We start from the raw sequence: 20,996 nt of genomic DNA, 5'->3' as shown, positions 1-20,996 counted from the left end.
GGACTGTCACAACCTGTGTCATGAAGGATGTCTACAGAGGAAGTCAGTGTAGCATAGAAAGAGCAAGGAGCCAGACAGACCCAGCTGTTCACCGTGTGGCCTTGGAGAATCACTTCACAGATATCTAGATTCTGTTTTAAATGAGGTGGCCAAGCCCTGGCCGGTCTGGCTCAGCGGTTAAAGCATCAGCTCATGGATCAATGAGTCACAGGTTCGATTCTGGTCAAGGGCACATACCTCGGTTGCAGTTCATCCCCAGCCCTGGTTGGGGTCATGCAGGAGGCAACCAGTTGCTGTGTCTCTCTCGTATCGATGTTTCTCTCTCTCTCCCTCCCTCCTACTCTATCTGAAAATAAATAGAAAAATATCCTAGGGTGAGGATTTAAATAAATAAATGAAGTTGTCAAGACCTCACTGAGAAGGGGACATTTGAGTAAAGTCATGAAGGAGTCAAAGGAGTAAGCCATACAGATATCCAGGGGGAGAAGTAATCCAGACAGAGGGAAGATCAGGTCTATCCATAGGTAATTATGTGAAGTTCTCCTCACAGTGCCCAGGACACAATAAGCGGTCAGTAACTACTGAGTGTTCACCCCTTTCCCTTCTCTAACAGATGACAGGATCAGGGTGATCACTCAATGCACCTTCTAGCTTCAGTGATGATGACACTCTGGCCTCAGAAGGATTTCGAAACACTACATTCATGTACATCACCCACCTAACTGACCACAGGAGCCTCACCCTGGGAAGAAGTCCTTGCTGCTGAGGCTTCAACTGCATGGGGAGCCTAAGAGCCCTCAACTCAGACAGGAAGCTGGAAACACCGAGACAGGGCTCCTCGACAGCTGCTATTGTCCTCAAGGGGCTCCCAGCCCAGCACACACCAAAGCTATGACAGTGCCTAGAGGGGCTTGAGCGAGAGTACAGTCACCTGTGGGGAGGAGAGAAGGGAAAGGACCACATTTACTAAGGCAGATCTGGCTTTGAATATTGTTCTGCCACTTACCAGCTCTTTCACCTTTATAAGTCACGGAACCCCTCCAAGCCTTAATTTCTATAAAATGATATGAAAATATCAACCCTGTACAGTGGTTATGAGGACTTATGAGATAAGATTTGTGAAAGTGGCAAGCAAATATCTGGGGTTCAACAAAAAGTAGTCTCTTTTCCTCTGTGCCAAGTACCTGGAAGGCAGCCACTGTCATATCCAGTCAGCTCTGGTCCTTATTTATTCATTTCTATAGGGATGGAATCACCTACCTTTCATGAAGGATGTGAGACAACAAATAAAAACTGTAATTAGCATAGTTACTGGACAAAAATAGGATACCTGGATGGATGTGTGCATGCACAGATGGATGACTAGAGGGATGGACAGACTGATGCATGGATGACTGGGTAGGTGGGAGGATGGCTTTCGGCAGAATGTCAGAGGAAGCAGAATTTGTGTTACAAAAATACAAGTCTGCACAAAAAAACCCAGTTATTTTACAAGAGGGTTTATTTTACCTATTTTTAGCCTTAGGTCTCAAGCACAAATATAACATAAATGAGTAAAAACAGGCATAAACATGCCCAATTCGTCAGCTGTGACCTACACTTACCACTCTCTTGACTATGACTCATCTCAGAGCACCAGATCTTGCCTGCACCAACATTCTCCAAATAAGATCACTGGTAGTTCCTTCGGGTGAAAGCTGAGATCAGGGGGAAATGTCAGGGTAAGACCTTCTTGACATGCAAGATAGCTTGGAAATCCTGACTGGTGACGTTTCTTCTAAAGAATTATAATTCAGCCCTGGCCGGTTTGGCTCAGCAGTTAGAGCGTCAGCCTGCGGTCCAGAGAGACCCGGGTTCACTTCAGTTCCCACTAAGGGCACGTACCTCGGTTGCAGTTTGTCCCTGGCCCCGGTTGGGGTTGTGTGGGTGGCAGCCAGTCGATGTGTCTCTCTCACATCAATGTTTCTCTCTCTCTCTCTCTCTACCTCCCTCTTTCCCTCTTGCTCTATCTGAAGATGAATGCAAAAGTGTCCTCGGGTGAGGAAAAAAATAAAAATAGAAAACAAAGAATTACAATTCAGCTTTTCCTAACATCCCTGTCACCATTGCAAGAAGCGAGAGACATAGGTTAGCAGCCAATTCTGTATTCACTGCAGTTCCATGCTGTGTAATTTCTGTAATTATGTGGCCCCTGTGAGTCCCATGTTCCCCTTAGTAAGATAAAAGAATTGGACCCTCAAGGTTCCAAAATGTTCAGATCCTCTGAAAATCCCTGACATCTTCCCTTAAATACGAACATAGAACTTTGGAAGGATATGTATTATTAAATTCTTTCTCCAGCTCTCCTTGAAGAGTCTGTTAACCCCTTTCAAAATAAGTGCATGTAAATGTCAATATGTCTGTTTTCGCTACACCTGGGAAAGCAGTAAGCTTTGGAAATAGACTGATCTCAACTCCAGGCCTTCTGTGAGAAACTATAGATACATTGATGATCAAGGTTCAGTTCCTGCCCCAAGAAAAGAAAGACAGGCATTGAAATGGATCAACTAAGGTATAAAAAAGTTAGGTATAAAAAAGTTAGACCCTTCTAGCCCTAAAATGCTGCTAGGAAAAAGCCAATGACCCCGTCTAGAGGCCTTTGGGAAGGTTGCCTATAAGAAGTATTCTGGGCTACGTCAAAAAGAAGAGAGAGCAGTCTTGGCCGGTTTGGCTCAGCAGGAGTGTCGAACTATGGACCTATGAATCACAGGTTCAGTTCTGGTTGAGGGCACATACCTCAGTTGCGGTTTAGTCCCTGGCCCTGCTCGGGGTCATGCGGGAGGCAGACAGTCAATGTGCCTCTCTCACATCGATGTTTCTCTCTCTTTCTCTCCTTCCCCTTCCCACTCTATCTGAAGATAAATGGAAAAGTGTCCTCAGGTGAGGATTCAAAAAAAAAAAAAAAAAAAATGAAGAGAGCATCAGAGGTCACAACCAAGCAGAAGTCACAGGGGGAGTAAACTTGGCTATAAGCAGAGTGGTGAGATCACAGGGCTGTAGCATGGTCTACAAACTAAAATACTCCTCTGTGGGCCCTGGGTATGAGTGGGACCCTATCGTACTGAGGCAACATACTGGGAGAAACAAGGGGGCGATCAGAATTTACCATCTCAGAACTGTCAAACTTACTTTTTTTTAAATGGTAGTAGTATGGCTTATTAAGCTGTGCCTTAGTGCAGGTGCTGGGGCTTGCCCATGGTGCTCTTGCTCTACAAAGCCAAGACATTCTGCCCGTTCTTTTTGAGCAATGACACTAAGAAATTGACAGCTAAGTGTATATTGTACACAAGCTCATCACCTGTCATCTTCATGTGGCCAACAGCCACTCCCAGACACAGCACCTTCTTCATCTGGAACTTGATTGGGGATTTCACTTCATCAATTTTGGTCACACTGTTCTCATTGTGAGTCAACAAGGAGGGGAACTTGCTGGTCTTATTCAGGCCTGGGCCCAGGATTTGTGAGATCTGCTGGATCAGAGACTCTGAAGCCAAAAAGGCATCATACTTCTTGGCCAGATTCTTGACCAGTGTCTTATTCTTGTTGAGTTCTTCAGTGCCTCCATGTCCATGTGTGTGTGTGTCGGGGGGTGTCCACAGTGCTGCTGGTCCCCCAGAACACATACGGAGGGCTTGGGCAGGGAGTGGACTTACGCCTGACAGTGCCCAAGAAGTGTTTGTCCTTCTGAGAGTCATAGTTCTTCAAGCTGATCTGCAGCTCCACTCTCTCCAAAACCTTCTGGCACTTTCCCTGGTTCCCGTGCATGACTTCTCGCACCACCTCCTAGAGGGAGATTTTGCTATTCATGATTCCTCATGCTGCAAAAACATGGCAAAAGAGCTCATACTTACCCTTTATTGGGCACTTACTGAATGCAGACCCTGTGCACTTTACACACATCACAGCAGTGTTTCCTGAGGTGACTGTACACAGGACACCAAGAACATAGTTATGCTTTCTGGTTAAGTTTATCTTCTATGTGTGGCAGGTGGCATTCGTTTTTGTTTGTAATTTAATTATAAAGCATCATTATTAACAATTTAAGTGTTAAAAAGTGACCCAATTTGAAAAAATATATTTATTAAGTAAACATACAGCTGCAAAAACTGTGAGGGGGGTACACAAATCACTGGAATTCGAGAAACACTGTGCTTTAGCATATAAGCATTTATCTTGTTCTGAGCTCTTTTGGTTGCAATACATAACTCAAATCAGCTTAAGCAAGATAAGAGAAGGAATCCTAACAAGGAAGGTATCCTAACCACAGGCCACAAAGGAAAAGTGCAGTTGTGCCTCAAGAAGGGCTTGGCCTGGAGGAGGAGAGGGCAGGCCCCTGGAAGCACTGCCCCCTCCTCTCTCCAGGCCCCCGGGGTCTCCCTCTGGTCTCTGCTTGGCTGTGCACATCTCCGGCTTCTCTCTGAGCAGAGCCTTTTTCTCTAGTATACTCATGTAGGTGGTTGCCCTCTGCCACCCTCCAAACCCAGCACATATACACGTAGATGCACACACACTCATAGGTCCAGAGTTTATATATCTTCAGGTGAGCCTGAAATAGCATCCCTGAATCTTACTACTTATTCTGAGAGAGACAACCTGGCTGGTCCAACTGGAGCCAGATGCTCACCTCTCATCCATTCAACTCCTATAGGAAGATTGAGGGGAACACATTCTCAGAAAAAGAGAGAATCTGGAATGAGTAGGCACCCTGACCAAGAGGTCTCTGCCTCAGCAACTTAACTCGCTGCTCATAACAACCCTATGAGGTAGGAAATTCAGCCCGCAGTCCCGCAGCAGGAAGTGACAAAGCCAAGATGTGAACCTGGGTTCACCAAAGCTCCAGTAAGCTGCACTATCTACCTGGTCACCATCAGGTTAAGTCCAGCCCACAGCCACCATTGTGGACCCAAGCGAGTTTCTGGCCCACTGGGAGAAAGTTATCAACATGAATCAACCCAGTGTTTGCCCAGTAGACAGAAAACAAGGATCCTAACTTTATGGGTACACTATCTGGGAGAGAAGATTTCCTAGAAGGTCCACAAGGCTCTGGAAACCAGAGAAGTCTCCTCTAAGCCCTGGGTCTGAGTGGGTACTCAGCTCAGGGTGCAAGAGGAGGCTCATTTGAATATATTTGCTGAAAATCACAAACAAGCATCTAGAGATCCTTTAGAAGCTGACACTCCTCTTTGCACCCAGAATTCAAAGTGCCTGCTGGCCCTTGAAATCATAACTGTTCCTCCCCCCTCCTGGAAGCTAAATTAGGAGGGGTTCCCTAGAAAGCGAGGCAAGGAGGAGACCTGACAGGCTCCTTCCACTTTGGGGGCCTGGGAAATACACAGGCATTTCCCAGCCTAAGCTCCCACTGCCACTGTGGTGGCCTGGATGGCCAGAGTTCAGCCTTGAAGAGCCTTTGCCCACCCACAGTAGGTGGCTGGCCAACAGGAGGTCCATTGAGGTCCATTACTGAGACAGACAGATGGATGTGGTGATTGTGTCTCTCCCACTCCCCAAGAGCTGGCTCAAGCTTGAAGCGAGGCTTGTGCAGAGACACCCTGCCTCAGGAAAGGAGTTCCCCATCCCAGCGTTTAGTCTATGCACGTTTTATCTTCTCTGGTCACCATTCAGGACAGGTTGTTGGGTGAGTCGGGAGCAGTTTCCACCGAGCCACCCTAACAAGTGTCACTAAAGACCTAGTGCCTGTGGGTGGAGACAGGGTGGCACCATCCTAGCTCAAAAGTCTGCCCCAAAGATCCTGCCATGTTGCCAGGGGAGTGTCCCTTTGCCAAAACCCCTTTCTCTGCCTTTACAGTGATAAAGGGAGTGGTTGCTCAAAAGTTTAGGTCACACTCACTTGGGTTGCTGCCCTAGCAGGGTGAACTGGGAGGCTCAGAGTCTGCCCCTAAGGTCTGTCCCTGGCTCCCAGAGCCATCAGGCACTCAGGATGAGGCCACCAGTCAAGGTTACTATGGCAGGTGCCCAAAGGTGGCTCAAGGGGTTCATTCATCCAGCAGTCTGGCTCTTCCATCATCCCCACCTTGGGGAGGGAGCCTCTATATCTAATGGCTCCCAGCACTCAGGGAGCAGGTGCCCAGACCACAGCAAATACCTCTTCTTCCCCCCAAGTCAGTCATAATGTCCATGAAAGAGAAGCCTCTGGGCCTGGCCTCCTCCTCAATCAGGGGCTAATTTTTGAGGGAATTAGCAGGGATGTGGTTGATCGGCAAGACCACTTCGGTGCCCGTCTCCATGGTGGCCAGGGGGCATTTCCGGCTGCTGCGCATGCTGTGGAACTTCTCGGTCAGGTGCTTGCGGAACTTCTTGGTGAGGAAACAGTAGATGATGGGGTCCAAGACACAGTTGGTGCTAAGGAAGCAGAGGGTGACCTGATGTGCATCATTGATAGCCTGGTGGAAGCTGTTGTCCTGGAAGCCCAGCTCGGCCAGGGTCCAGGGCAGCTGCACCACATGGTGAGGCACAAAGCATATGATGAACACAGCCAGGACTGTGCAGACCATCCACAGCGCCCGGCGCTTGACTTCCGCATTGCGCTGCAGCGGCACCGGTTGCGTGAGCAGCGTGCGGATGATGACCAGGTTGCAGAAGAGGATGAGGAGGAAGACAACGAAGAAGCCAAACACGAGAAAGACGTGAATGAGGAGGACCGGCATGCTGCCTTTCTCATAGTGTTCAAAGCAGCGGGTGATGTTGCCTGATCCGGTCTTGTCGGGCACTATGTTGGTGGAGTCCAGGACAAAGAAGTAGGACGCAGCGGCCACAATGGACACCCAGATGATCAGGGACAAAGAGATGCCACGCTTGCGGGTGGTGGCCTGAGCGGTCTTGATGGGCTTTGTCACCGCCTGGTAGCGGTTGTAAGTGATGACAGCCAGGAAAGCCACTGAGCAGTAGGTGTTGATGAAGAAGAAGCAGCCAGCCAGATTGCATAGGAATGCAGGAAGAATCCAGTTGCCCTGGTGGTAGTAGTAGGTGATCCACAGGGGCAGGGTGACCAAGAAGAGCAGATCGGCCATGGTGAGGTTCACCATGAAGATCTTTATCTCGCTGAGTTTCTTGGAAGGGTACAGGCGGGCAAAGACCCACAGCACATAGCTATTAGCGATGACCCCCACCACAAAGATGATACTGTAAGCAATTGGGAAGAGGGTGTATCGGAACTCAGAGTCAACTCGAGAGGAATCATTTGTCTCCATTGCTCTGGGCTGAAAAAGGCAGCTGGTCACAGTGTCCTGCCTGTGCCTGAGGGACCACACAGGAATTCTGGTTAATGAAGGGCCAACAAGGAACTATCTTATTTCATCAATTCCAAGACTCGCATTTTTCACATTTTTAAAACTCTAAAATCAATGGCATCTTCCAATTAATTGGCAACATTTATTTTTTTTCTATATAAAATAATTTTTTTAATGAACTAAATCTGAGATTTAATGAAATCAATGGTAGTTCAGTTTCAGCAGTAGAAACATGAAGACTATAGATATTTAAACAGGTGAGTTTAAAGAAATGACTGAAATGACTGATTCCTCACTGGGTGGTTTTGCTCAGTGGTTAGAGCGTCAGCCCTTGGACCAAAGAGTCAGGGTTCGATTCCGGTCAAAGGCATGTACGTTTGTCATTTTTCCAAGTGATAATGATGGCCCAGGTCAGGGTCGTTCCGGAGGCAACCGATTGATATGTCTCTCTCACATTAGTGTTTCTCTCTCTCCCTTCCTCCTTTCCACTCTATCTGGAAAAAAAAAATCAATGAAAAAAATGTCCTCAGGTGAGAATTGAAAGAAAGAAAGAAAGAAAGAAAGAAAGAAAGAAAGAAAGAAAGAAAGAAAGAGAGAAAGAGGGAGGGAGGGAGGGAGGGAGGGAGGAAGGAAGGAAGGAAGGAAGGAAGGAAGGACTGGTTCTAACTGGAATTTTGTTGACTAAGAAAAAAACAAAAAACATTTGTGCTTTGTTCCATTTACTGTGGTGGTGGTTTGTCTATATTAAATTAAGTAAATGTAGCTTCCATTATTCCAATAAACCATTATGATTCCTTTAAAAACAAAAAACTCATCGCGAGTCACATCGTAAATTACATAGTTAATTTGAATTATATAGTTTAATGCTACGGGAGTTTTCCACTGCTAACAGGAGCTCTGCCATCTGATCCCAAAGCTCTGGGATAATAGTTCTCCGAAGGGGTCCACAGAGATGAGGAGAGAGGAACATCTCTGAGACCTTTCAGGGGATCCATGAGGTCAAAACTATTGTCATAGTAATACCAAGACATAATTTGCCTTTTGCACTGTTTTGACATTTGTGCTGATGCTGCAAAACTGCTGGCTTCTTAGCATAAATCGAGGCAGCAGCACCGAACTGTAGTAGCAGCCAAATTCCTTATACCCAGGCACTCCGTGTTTTTTTTCTTTTTTAATGCCAATTTCACTTTAAGTCCCTTTAAAATGTCCTTGGTAAAGCAAGGAAATTATTAATTTTATTAAATCTTGAGTACATATCTTTGTCAAAATGGGAAATCCACGTGAAACATTTTTTCTGCTTCAAATGGAAGTAAATTGGTTGCCTTCAGAGAAAGCACTTATGTGATTGAGTTGTGAGTTAAACTTTTTAAAGAAAGAACATCCTCAACTTTTTTATTTTATTTTTATCCTCACCCAAGGGCATTTTTCCATTTTTTGTTCAGATAGAGTGGCAGGGAGGGAGGGAGGGAGAGAGAGAGGGGGGTGTGTGAAAGGGACACATCGAGTGGCTGCCACCCACACGACCCAACCAGGGCCAGGGACAAACTGCAACCAAGGTACGCGCCCTTAGCGGGAACCACAGGCTAACGCTCCAACCGCTGTGCCAAACTGACCAGGGCTTTTATTGATTTTTTTAGAGAGAGAGTAAGGGAGAGAGATAGAAACATCAATGTGTGAGAGATACATCGATCAGCTGTCTCCTGTACGTCCCCTACTGGGGATCGGGCCCACAACCTGGATGTGTGTCCTGACCGGGAATCGAACCAGGACCTCTCTGTCCACGGGACAAGGCTAAATCCACTGGGCCACACTGGCCAGGCTATTACCACAGATTTAATGCAGAAGCAGATATGAGAATCCAGCTGTCTTCTATCAAACCTAATATTAAAGTGATTTACAAAAAAAAAAAAAATAAGTAAATGCCAGTCTTCCTAAAATGTTTGTTTTGAAATTTTTGTTATTTCTTTTACTAAAAATGTTATTTATGTTAACAGTGAGTTGTTATTGGTTTTTATATTTAAAAACAAACATTTTTAGAATGTCTTAGTTTTCATTTTGAATATGCTAAACAGTGATAGATATAACCCACATAAACAAAAAGTCTCTGAGGCCCTCAAAAAATTTTAAGGATATAAAAAGATCCTGACCCCTGGCTGGTTTGGCTCAGTAGTTAAAGCGCTGGCTCACAGACCAAAGGGTCATAGGTTCGATTCCCAGTCAAGGGAAGGTTTGATCCCCACCCCAGTCAGGGTCACGTGGGAGGCAACCAATCAATGTGTCTCTCTCACATCAATGTTTCTCTCTCTCTCTCTTTCTCCTTTCCACTATATCTATTAAAAAAAAAAAAAAATCAATGGAAAAATATCTTCCAGTGAGGATTAACTGCTACTCATAATGCTAGGTCCTCCTCCCTCTCTCCCTTGAAGCCAAGATGCCCGTTCATCTACGACTAGCCTTGTTTCTTTTTTTCTTTTTTTTAATCCTCACCCGAGGACATTTTTGCATTTATCTTCAGATAGAGCAGGAGGGAAAGAGGGAGGAAGAGAGAAAGAGAAAAACATTGATGTGAGAGAGACATCGAGTGGTTGCCACCCACACAACCCCAACCTGGGCCTGGGACAAACTGCAACCGAGATACATGCCCTTAGCGGAAACCGGACCCAGGACTCTCGGGTCCGCAGGCCGATGTTCTAACCACTGAGCGAAACTGGCCAGGGCAGACTGGCCTTGTTTCTTTCTCCTGTTGGACCCCCATGCCTTGGGGAACCCTGTTCCTGGGGTCTGAGAGAGGCGAGGAGGCAGCCCATGGCTGGGAGTGTGTGGTGCTCTTCACTCTGGGTCTTCGAGGAAGTCACATCCCTACCCACCGCCCATACACACACACCCACCTCCACCCCTAAGTCGGTCCCTTCCTCTCCTTAGGTTTAGACTCCAGCTCAGTGGGGTGGGAGCAACTCTCCTTTGGAAACTGTCCCTCTCCAGCCAGAGGACTCAACCCAAGACACCCCCCTGGGCCCTGTCCCCTGTGCCAGGAGAAAGTCTTCCCACCAGGGCCAGGACAAGGGAGGGTAAGGCTTGTGAGGCTCTCATTAGGCATTAAATGTAAGGGGGGCACCAAAAACTTTACTAATCAAGATAAATAATATTTTAATGCAATAGTTTAAAAAATAAAATCAGTATCACTGATTCTTCCTTTTGCCTCACCCTGTAATACGGCTCTGCCTGGCACTATTATGATCTTGTCTTCATTTAAAATTGTAGTATTTTGACAAACTCATTGATACAAACAACAAATTGATAGTTACCAGAAGGGAAAGGAGATCGGGGGAGGGCGAAATGGGTAAAGCGCGTCAAATGTATGGTGACAGAAATTAGACTTCTGGTGGTGAGCACGCTATAGTGTACATAGCCATCAAATTATAATATTATACTCCTGAAACTGATATAATGTTATTAATCAATGTTACCTCAATTTAAAAAATGGTATTTTGTTCATGGACATTTTTTATTAATTTATTTTTTAAAAATCTTTTTACAGGTTAGCCCAACTCACCCATTCAGTCACTCATTCACTGGACAAGCACGCACTGCTCCAGGCTGTGGGTAGAGTACTAAGGCCTCAGAGATTAGACTCAGCTCCTGCCCTTCAGTGGCTCACAGACCATTTTGCAAGAGAGAGATTCAGAAATAGGCAAGTGACAGTGTTATGATGGGAGAGGTACCAGCTGCCAGGGTAATTCTGAGACGGTGCTTCTAGTCCTGACTTGAGGGTCAGGAATGACATTCTGCCTATGCTGAAGGAAAAGAAGAAGTGAGCCTGATGAGGACACCAGGCGGGGGGACAGCATGCGCAGAGGCCTGGAAGAATAGGAGAGGATATACCTTGTTCTTAGGGAACTGGAAACATTCAGTTTGACTACAACTTAAAGTGTGTGGGTGTGGGGGTGAAGGGCTGAGGAGACACAGGGCCTACAAAATCAGCATCAGTCAACTTAAGAAGGATCTTGAATATTAGGCTAAGGAATTTGTACTTGATTCTGCAGAAAATAGAGAGTCATTGAAGGATATGGAGTGTGGAAAGGACAAGACTGGGTCTGGGTTTGGGGCAGGTGGCTTTGACTACAGAATGAATTGGAGAGGCTTCAGGCCTGATGCAGGGAGACAGCAAAAAGACAACTGCAACTGTTTGAGGAGCCAGAGGAGGCCTGGACTGTGGCAGAACTATGGAGGAAAATTGATAGTTGTGAGAGTTCTCTGGGAGAATGAATGGACAGAACTTGGTGATGGGTGGGATACTGGTTGATAAAAAGGGAGAAGTGAAGAACTGCCAGGTTTCTAGACCAGATGATTGGGGCTGAAGAGTTGTCTATCTTCATGGTGATGATACTGAGGAGGAACGGCATGGGGGTGGGGAGGATGAATTCGGTTGGGAACACATCACATTTGGAGTGCCTGAGAAACATTCAGGAGGATCCAAGGTTAAACCCTGAAGAGACCACCATTAAAAGATAAGTCAGAACCTGGCCAGTGTGGCTCAGTGGTTGAGCATCAACCCATGCACCAAGAGGTTGCCGGTTCAATTCCTGGTCAGGGCACATACCCAGGTTGTGGGCCCGATCCCCAGTGCAGGGCATGCAGGAGGCGGCCAATTGATGTTTGCGCTCATCGCTGTTTCTCTCTCTAAAAATCAATAAAGAAAAAAATTTTAAATAAATAAAAGGTAAGTCAGAAGAGGGGGAGAAACACATGAAGGAGGCAATGGTCAGAGGTAGGAAGAGGACCACGGGAGCACCATGCTGGAGAACTAATGAAGAAAGTTTCAAGAACGTGAAAGCAAGTGGCCAGCAGTGTGAAAAGTCACAGGGAAATCAAGTACAATGCAGACAGAAAAGTAAATATTGGATATTGGAACTCTATCTCAACCTGGAACTCCATCTCATGTGATTAGAGGAAGATCAGTTTCCTAAGTATAAGTTGAGGAATGAATGAGAAGCAAGGAAGTGGAATGTCAAATTCTCATTCAAGAAGCTTAATACATTTAAAAAAAGTAGAGAGAAATAAGTAGAGAGATAAATAAATATCACTTAAACTTGTGATGAGTTCAATAAAAGAAATAAAAATGGTAACATAATGAAGATCAGTTAGGGGGCTGCTTTAAATAAAGTGACCAGAGAAGGCTTCTTAGAGGAGGTGACAATAAACAAAACCAGAGGCCGATTTACCATGAAGCCAGTGAAGCTTGATCTTCAAAGCCCCATCCTAGGTCTCGTATCTAATTATGTATTTGTAATTTGGTATCTTTCCTTCAAAGAGGGCCTCCAAAATTGTATATGCTTTGGGGTCCTGCAAAACCTAAATCTTCCTTTGGCTGAAATCGAAAAAGTGAGAAGAAACAAGTCAAGAGAAAATATGGAATTATTTGAGGTAAAAGGGTATCTTGTGCAAAGGGCCTGCAGTAGGATCAGATTCCGAGATAGAAATAAAGTTGTCGTGTTGAAGGAACTGAAAGGTCAGTGTGACCCTAGAGATGTGAGAAATGAGAAGAGTGGGATGAGATCAGAAAGCAACAGGCCCCAGATCGCCATGATAAGGAGCTCAGATTTTATTCTTTAAACATCACAGAGCCACTGGAGTATGTCAAGCAGGGGAAAAACATGATCTGACTCACTCTGGATGCTGGGAAGAGAATAGATGGTAGGGGACAAGAGTGGAAGAAAAAAGACCATTTTGGCAGTGACATGGACCAGAAAGTGGCAGTTCCAGTTTTTCTCTTTATCACCAAAATCCAGCACAAGCTTAGCCAGCACAGGAGCTTGATACACATTTGTCGAGTGAACAAATATCTAACAACTGATAAGACTGACCTCTTTGTGAGTTGCGAGAAGGCTCATCCAAGAAAATGGTAGAGGCCTGATCTATCCAGTGACATAAGAGCACCAAAGGCTGTCTGCTCCCCACAGCAACCTCCACACAAGGCAGAGTGAACCCTCCACAACCTCATGACTCAAACTGGGTCCTTGGACCAGAAACATCAGCATCACCTGTAAGTTTGTTAGACATGCAGAATCTCCAACTCCACCCCAGGCCTGTTGTATCAATCTGTCTTTAAACAAGATTCCCAGGTGATTCGTGCGCACACTGAAACTTGAGAAGTGCTGTGCCTCAACACACTGTCAGCCACATACCTGCCTGATCTAACACTTTCCATGGCTCCCCACTGCCCAAAATCAAGTCCAAGCTCCTTTCCCACCTCATCTTCCACCAGCCTCTACTGCTACTAGCTCTCTACTCCAGCCATACTGAACTTCCTGCTGCTTCTATAAAAACTCTATTTCTCTCCAAACCTCTCTGTCTTTGCACATGCTGCAGCCCCTACTGAGCGTGTCTTTTGCCTGTTGCTTTACCTAGCAAAATCTTACTCATTCTTTAAGGAGTGCTTTCCTTGGCTGCCTTCCCTGATTGCCCCAGGCAGAATTACTTGCCTTCCTCTCTGAGTCACCATGATACCCGGCACATTCCTCAGTATAGCACCTGACACGATACTTGTAAGTATTGATTTCTGTGGCCATTTTCTTGCCAGACTGGGAGCTTCTTGAGAGCAGAGATTAGTTCTTTTTCATCTCTTTGTGCCTATTGTTTGACACTGGGTACTGAATGACTGAATGAATGACTAAGCCCCAGATGACTATTCAGAGGAAATGGGCAGGAAGGAGAAGTATCCAGTCTCTCTGGGGAAGGCATAGTAGGGTAGAGAGAACAAGGCCTCTGGAGTCAGAAAGACCTGGGTTCATACCTGGCTCTGCCATTTATTTGCTGTGTGACTGTAGGCAAGTGTATTCACTTCTCTGAGCCTCAGTTTCTTCATTTGCAAAATCTTACAGTCCTAACATTAGTTCTAAAGATAAGTATGTAAAGTGGCCACCGGCTGGGCTACTCTGCAGTCTTTAGAAGAAAGGAAATCCTGTGGCACACTACAACATGAGTAAAACTTGAAGATGTTATTAAGTAAAATAAGCCAATTACTAAAAGATAAATACTGCCTGGCCAGTGTGGCTCAGTGGTTGAACATTGACCCATGCACCAAGATGTCGCAGTTGCGATTCCCAGTCAGGGCATATGCCCAGGTTGTGGGCCAAATCCCCGGTGGGGGACATGTAGGAGGCAGCCAATCGATGTTCTCTTTCATCAGTGTTTCTATCTCTCTCCCTCTCCTTTCCTCTCTCTCTAAAATCAATAAAGCAAAAAAAAAAAAAAAGACAAATACTAATATGAAATGATCACACCTATATGAGGTATCTAAAGTAATCAAACTCATAGAAACAGAAAGTAAAATGGTGGTTCTGGGGGTCTGGGGAAAGGAAGAAACAGGGAGTTGTTGTTCAATGGGTACAGAGTTTCAGTCATGCAAGATGAAAATGTTTCAGAGACCTGTCGTACAATGATGTGTACGCAATTAATAATGTAGTGTACACTTAAAATTCTTAAGAGAATCAATTTATCTTATGTGTTTTTACCACAATAAAATAAATAAGTTTTTTAAAAATATGTTTTTATTGTTTTAGGGAGAGGCAAGAGAGACAGAAATATCGATGATGAGGGAAACATTGATCGGCTGCCTCCTGCATGCTCCCCACCGGGGATAAAGCCCCCAACCCGTGCATGTGCCCTGACTGGGAATCAAACCGGGGACCTCCTGGTGCATAGGTCGATGCTCAACCCCTAAGCCACACCAGCTGGGCTAAAATAAATAAGTTTTAAAAGCCGGCCCAAGAGATGGCAGATTTGCAAGTACACTTTATATTTTTAACTTGGAATTATATGGCTCAGCTCTATAACTTCATAGCCATGCAACCCTTTCGAAAATTGCTTCCCCTCTCTGAGCCTCATCTGTAAAATGGGGACAATCTACTTTATAGAGCTTCTGTGAGCACCCAGGGAGATAATAGTGTTTGGAAAGGACAATGGTTAAGATCATAGACTCGAGTCAAGCAAATCCTGCCTCTGTCCCATCCTAGCTTAATGACTGTGGTCAAGCACATCACTCTGAGCCTCAGACCCTTCCTCTGTAAATGGAGCTGATAATATTCCAGGCACATATCTCCCCAGAGTGGTGTGAAGATTCCATGAGCAACCTATGTGAAGAAATTCATGATCAACAGCTCTAAAAAGTTTATCCTACAGGAAATCCAGACAATCTTCTAATTAGACCAAATCAAATGTTTCTCAAAATGGTATGCCACTATCATGGCGACTGCTCACACCAAGCTCATCCTGGCTTGAAGCCACTTGTATCAGGCTTCCAGCTATGTCATTAACCCTAAAAGCTTCCTGGAACCAGTCACATCCTTTTACGGCAGCTGGGACAGTTGGCGAAATGCTATCAGCCAATTTTTGCCCAAGACAATTAATTTAATCTCCATGAGCCTCTCTGCTTACTCATCTGTTAAGAAAAAAAAAAAGTAATAATGTTACCTACCTTGTAGGGTTGTTATAAAGATTAAATAGAAAATGACTGATCCATAATAAGCTCAGTGAATGTTGGCTTAGTTTTCTACCCCAGAGTTCAAGGTGCCGCCTCTGGTCTCCATAAGACAAAACATATATGGCTGTTGATTTCTCTTTCCTTCTGGACTGAGACTTCCCTGGGTGCAAGGCTTCTGGTATTTCAACAGTACAGGGCCTCCTATGCATCAACACTCAAGAAGTAGTTACTAAATACACACACACACACACAGTCACACTGTCCCCATCCTTCACTTCCAAACCCTCACATACCAGCCTCAGCTACTCCCAGTCTTAGATTCCCTGGGGCTACTAAAACACCACAGTTTAATCATTTCCCTTCTGTAAATTCAAGTTTTCTCATCTGTAAAATTGGAATATCAGCATCAACCTCACAAGATAGCCCTGAGATTAAGGCAGATAAACCTCTAAAGTACTTGGCATACAGTAGATGCTCAATAAGTGAGTTACCTCTTATTCTGACCTCCCCTGTTGCTTGGCATTTGGGCTTGGCTTGGCCATGCTGGTCATACTATCTGAAGGTTCCTCTCGTAGAGCGAATTCACTGCGATTTCTCCAAGAAGAGGGCTTTGAGGGGCAAATTAAGGGAGCAAGTATACTAACCTCTGAGGAACTCTGCACTGGGCTCCCCACGGTTTCCAGTACGAGGATTCTAGAACTGTGCCTGGTATATTTATTGGTGGATGAATAGAGCTCCTTGAATGGAGAGAGGTCAGGGTCAGGGTCTGGGGCCCCAGTGATGGGAGTGGCCTAAGTATCAGAATTTCCCAATTTTCCTTTTCACTGGGGCCCATCCTGACCCCAGGTATATATATTACATTGATGAGACTCAGTCTTTACTCAGTTGGACTAGGTCATCCTTGTGGTGTTAAGGGGCCCTAACCCTAGCCTAGGTCTCTCCTTCTGGCTTCCAGATACCCAGATGGTATCTAAGTCAGCCTTGCCTCTCCTTGCTTCCTGGAAGTCAGGCAGGGCAGGCAGGAGGAAGTTGGAAGGCACTTCCTCTTCTGGGTTTCCCCAACCCAGGCACACCCTCTGTGATACCAGGAATCACACTGTGTCTTCCCAGCCTGGAAGCTCCTGAGTCCCCTGGTGCCCTCGCAGATACAGAGGGTGTGGCCCAAGAGGGATCACACAGACCCAGATCTGCACCTGGTTCTGTTCTTTCCTAGCTGATGTTTGGCTCTCAAAGCCTCTCTTTCTTCATAGTGATAATAAAACATAATAAAACCTTCTTCACCGGGTAGTTGTAAGAGGGAACGAAGCAATTTGTGCAGAAAGTTATTGCTCAATAGCTGTGAGTTCCTCTCCGCTTCTCCCCACTTCAAAAAAATATGTTTGTTGAATGAATGAGTGAATAAATAGGCAAACAAACCAGTCATGCACCAAACCAACCACATGGTCTCCTTTTGAAAACAGCCACTAGGGGTAGCTGAAGAGAAATGGCAGAAATTGGGATCAGGGGATCTGGGCTGCGGCTTCAGCAGCCCCACCCACCATCTTGAGTGAGTCTCCAGCAAGCTCTGAGCCTTGGGATCTTTATCTGCAAAATGGGGTGCCACGCCCACCTCAAGTGTTGTCATGAAAAGGAAGTAAGATTGGGGGAGTGATAAAAGTTTGGCAAACTGAAACACTTGGTAAATTGAAGTGGACTTTATACACTAAAGGCATCTGCACACGTCTTTGGCATACTTCTCCCATCAGCCAGCTGAGCCCAACTCTAAACCCAGGCCCTGAGGGTCCCCCTCCTGTAGAACTACGGGGGTGGAGAGGGGCTGCTGAGTGGTAGTTCTCCCCTTCCCATATATGTTCTCTCTCTCTCTCTCTCTCTCTCACACACACACACACACACACACACACACACACACACACAGAGTCTGGCTCTGGATTCCTTTTGGCTGAAGACACAGGGAAGAAAGGAACAGATAGATAGCTATTACCCTCTCAGCTGGTTACACTGATGATCCTGCTTCCAGGAACTGCTGGGCTGTATGAGGCCCACTTGCAGATTGGACATGCTCCAGGTACATCATGTGGATATAGCCAGAGCCAACTCCCTACACAACCACAGAAACACATGCATGTACCAGAGTCTTCTTTCCCCTCCCACCATGCTGCCAAGGAACCGAATAGTGGCTGGTAAGAGGTGACAGCGCTGGGGGCCCAGCATTTGCTCTTCTGGGAATAGGCTCCACTCCTAACCCACACTCCCCCAGGCCCAGTGAGGGCGTGCTCCCAGGCTATAGCTCAGCTATTGTGCCCTCCTCATTGGGGAAAGGAGGGGGAACCAGTATGGGGAAGAAAGGGCTGCCCCTGAAAAAGAGGACCACCTGCTTCTCCTCAACAAGGCCTTGTTCACAGGCCTGGAGAGGAGGAGGCCTCTCTGTAAAGGTCTCCTTATAAAAAGGACAAACAGACAGGATCCCACCTCTCATCACACCCCCAACCTCACCCCAATACCAACTCAGTCCTGAAGGCACATTTTGTCATGAATGCCATAGATTGAATTCCTTACCCAAAACTTTTTTGGAAAGATGTCCCCACCTGTCCAGAGAAGAGAACAGAATTACCCAAGGTGACAATAGTGTCAGGGGCGAGCTGGGACCAGACGCTTGGCCTCTGGCTCACTGTTCATTCTCTTCCAAATACAACATACTACTTTATCATTCACCTATTCAATGCATATTCAAAAATTAAACTAGACACTAAACCCTGTGCTAGGGTAAGGATAAAACAATGAATAAAACAAATACTTCAGCCCTGACTGGTTTGGCTCAGCAGTTAGAGCGTCGGCCTGCGGTCCAGAGAGACCCGGGTTCGGTTCCCTCTAGAGGTGTGTACCTCTGTTGCAATTTGTCCCCGGCACTGGTTGGGTCATGCAGGAGGCAGCCATTTGATGTGTCCCTTTCACATCGATGTTTTTCTCTCCCTCCCAATCTATCTGAACAAAAAATGGAAAAATGTCCTCGGGTGAGGATTTAAAAAAAAAAAAAAAGAGTACTTCATCCTTAAGGCATCTGCAGTGGGAATCAGAGTTAGTATTAGTAGTACACATTGGCTCACATCTGTGCAGCATCCTATGCTTAACAATGCACTTTCCCACCCAGCCTCTTACTTCATCTTTCATAAACCCACAAAGTCAGGTGGTTGTTTTTTTGTTATTATCATTGTTTTGTTAATCCTCACCCAAGGATATTTTTCCACTGATTTTTAGATAGAGTGGGAATCAAACCAGTGACCCTTTGGTCCTCAGGCTGAGCCAAACCCGTCAGGGCAAAATCAGTACTTTAAACTGCAATCTGCAAAGAAGGAAAGTGAGGCTCCTGCATTGCCCAAGGTCTCAGTTTGTGAGCAGGAGAGGAAATCAAAACCCGGGTGCCCCACCTCAGGCCCAGGGCCATTTCTTCACCTCCAGGGTACACATCTCTGCTTGGCTGCATTCTTAGTACCTAAAGGCAGGGACATCTCTTTCTTTCTTTTTTCTTTTTGCTTCCTTAGAACACACAACACACACAACACACACACACACACACACACTCACACACACACACACACTCACACACACACTCTCACTCCAAGCACCTGGAACACAGCCACATACTCAGTCACAGCTAAATCAGAGCTGCCTGAATGCCCAGAGAGAGATTCTGCAGGTTCCCTCCTTCTTTCCAGGCAAGCAAGTATCTGGACAGCAGCCCTGGTTCACTTTATGCCAGAGAAAGATGGGGGCAGGGGTGAGGTTACCAGTCTGTGCCCTGTCCCTACCACCTGGGACCTGATAGGGAAAACTGGTTGTGGGCTGGGCCCTTTGTACCAATAGCCTGGTTATCTTTTTTTTAATCCTCACCCTTGGATACTTTTCCCATTTATCTTCAGTCAGAGTGGGAGAGGGAGGGGGGAGGGGGAGGAGAGGGGAGGGGGAGGGGGAAGGGGAGGGGGGTGTAAGAGCGACACATCAACTGGTTGTCTCCCATATGACCCTGACCACGGCCAGGGACCAAACCGCAAGTGAGGTATGTACCCTTGACCAGAATCAAACTCAAGACTCTTTGATCCACAGGCCAATGCTCTAACTGCTAAGCCAAACAGCCAGGGCTAGCCTGGTTATCTTCATCACCCCCCACGTCGGGAAATTTGGCATCTAGTGAGTTCCTAAGTACCCAGGCCTGTAGCTCTCCCAACAATCCTGCTGGGGAGACAGTACTACCCTTGTTTGACAATTTAGAAAACTGAGATACAGAGAGAGGGTTCAACTTGGCCAAGATCATACAGCTAGTAAAGTACATGGCATTCAGCCCCCTACGATCTAGGTAGCCCCACTCTCACCACTACATTACCTCACAGTGAGGTCTCTAAGGTCATTTCAGCACAGCCTTGGCCTCAGAGAACCAAAGAGGGGAGCTGGATTCCCTGGGAAAGTTTGATCATGAGGAATTCTTTGTAAATATGAGACTCGGGGGCCTGAGGAAGATACCAAAACAGTTCCTTAAAACAGAACCACAATCTGCTTTGATGAAGTCTAGGGTCATGACCTTAGTCTCCTGAGGACATTTGCATGTGTCCCCCCTTGCCAGCCAGGGCTGGGACCCCCCTTACCTGGACCAGAGTCAGTGGCTGTAGCTGTAGGATCTGAGTGTCTCCGTCTGCAGACCCAGTCTCTGTGTTTTCTGGAAATTGCAGAAGTGAAGACACAGAGCAAGACACTGCCCAGTCACCCTGGGGAGGAAATGCTGTGACCCTAGGGCCCTTCCAATAGATGCCACGGGAACATCCAAGTTGGGGCACCCAGGCCCTGGACACCGCTCGGATGTGTCTCACAGAGCAGAGTGCAGCATGGGGTGGAGGCAGCAGCCACTGTGCCAGGAAACTGGGGTAAGAGAGAAAAAATGCAAGAGAGGAAAAGCAAGAGGAGAGAGAGAGATACTGAGCATGAAAGTGAGGAAGAGGAGGAGACATAAGTAACTGAGTGACCGAGGAAACAGAGTGAGAGAGGGAGTCAGGAAGAAATGAGAAGTAGAAGGAGAAAGAGGTAAACACAGAGAGAACACATGAGAGGAATGAGGAGATACAAGGACAAAAACCAAGAGCATTCAAAGAGAAAAAATGAGACAGACAGTGAGTGTGTGCCTGTGTGCATATGTGTGTGTCTGTGTGTCTGTATGGGCGTCAGAGAAAAAACGAAAGAAA

At 46.2% G+C, this 20,996-nt stretch overlaps 1 protein-coding gene and 1 pseudogene across 5 annotated transcripts; both read right to left on the bottom strand.

Annotated features, from left to right (window-relative positions):
* Nucleotides 1-2,991: 2,991 nt before the first annotated feature.
* On the bottom strand, nucleotides 2,992-3,996 carry LOC118626703 (annotated as a pseudogene).
* Nucleotides 3,997-4,143: 147 nt separating this feature from the next.
* On the bottom strand, nucleotides 4,144-20,838 carry PTAFR (platelet activating factor receptor). 5 transcript variants are annotated; one of them, XM_036256728.1, is made up of 2 exons: nucleotides 18,325-18,590; nucleotides 4,144-7,293 (listed from the first exon to the last, which is right to left on the bottom strand). In XM_036256728.1, the coding sequence occupies exon 2, from the start codon at nucleotides 7,245-7,247 to the stop codon at nucleotides 6,219-6,221; it is 1,029 nt and encodes a 342-aa protein (XP_036112621.1). In that variant the 5' UTR covers nucleotides 7,248-7,293; nucleotides 18,325-18,590; the 3' UTR covers nucleotides 4,144-6,218. The 5 variants fall into 5 exon arrangements, with proteins under 5 accessions (XP_036112621.1, XP_036112617.1, XP_036112622.1 ...); XM_036256724.1 differs by lacking the exon at nucleotides 18,325-18,590 and adding an exon at nucleotides 17,750-18,220; XM_036256729.1 differs by lacking the exon at nucleotides 18,325-18,590 and adding an exon at nucleotides 11,887-11,913.
* Between the last annotated feature and the right edge of the window lie 158 nt (nucleotides 20,839-20,996).

The sequence above is a fragment of the Molossus molossus genome, unplaced genomic scaffold (assembly GCF_014108415.1).
Source record: "Molossus molossus isolate mMolMol1 unplaced genomic scaffold, mMolMol1.p scaffold_m16_p_12, whole genome shotgun sequence".
In the NCBI taxonomy this organism is placed as follows: domain Eukaryota; kingdom Metazoa; phylum Chordata; class Mammalia; order Chiroptera; family Molossidae; genus Molossus; species Molossus molossus.
This window is presented reverse-complemented; position numbering and strand designations above follow the sequence as displayed.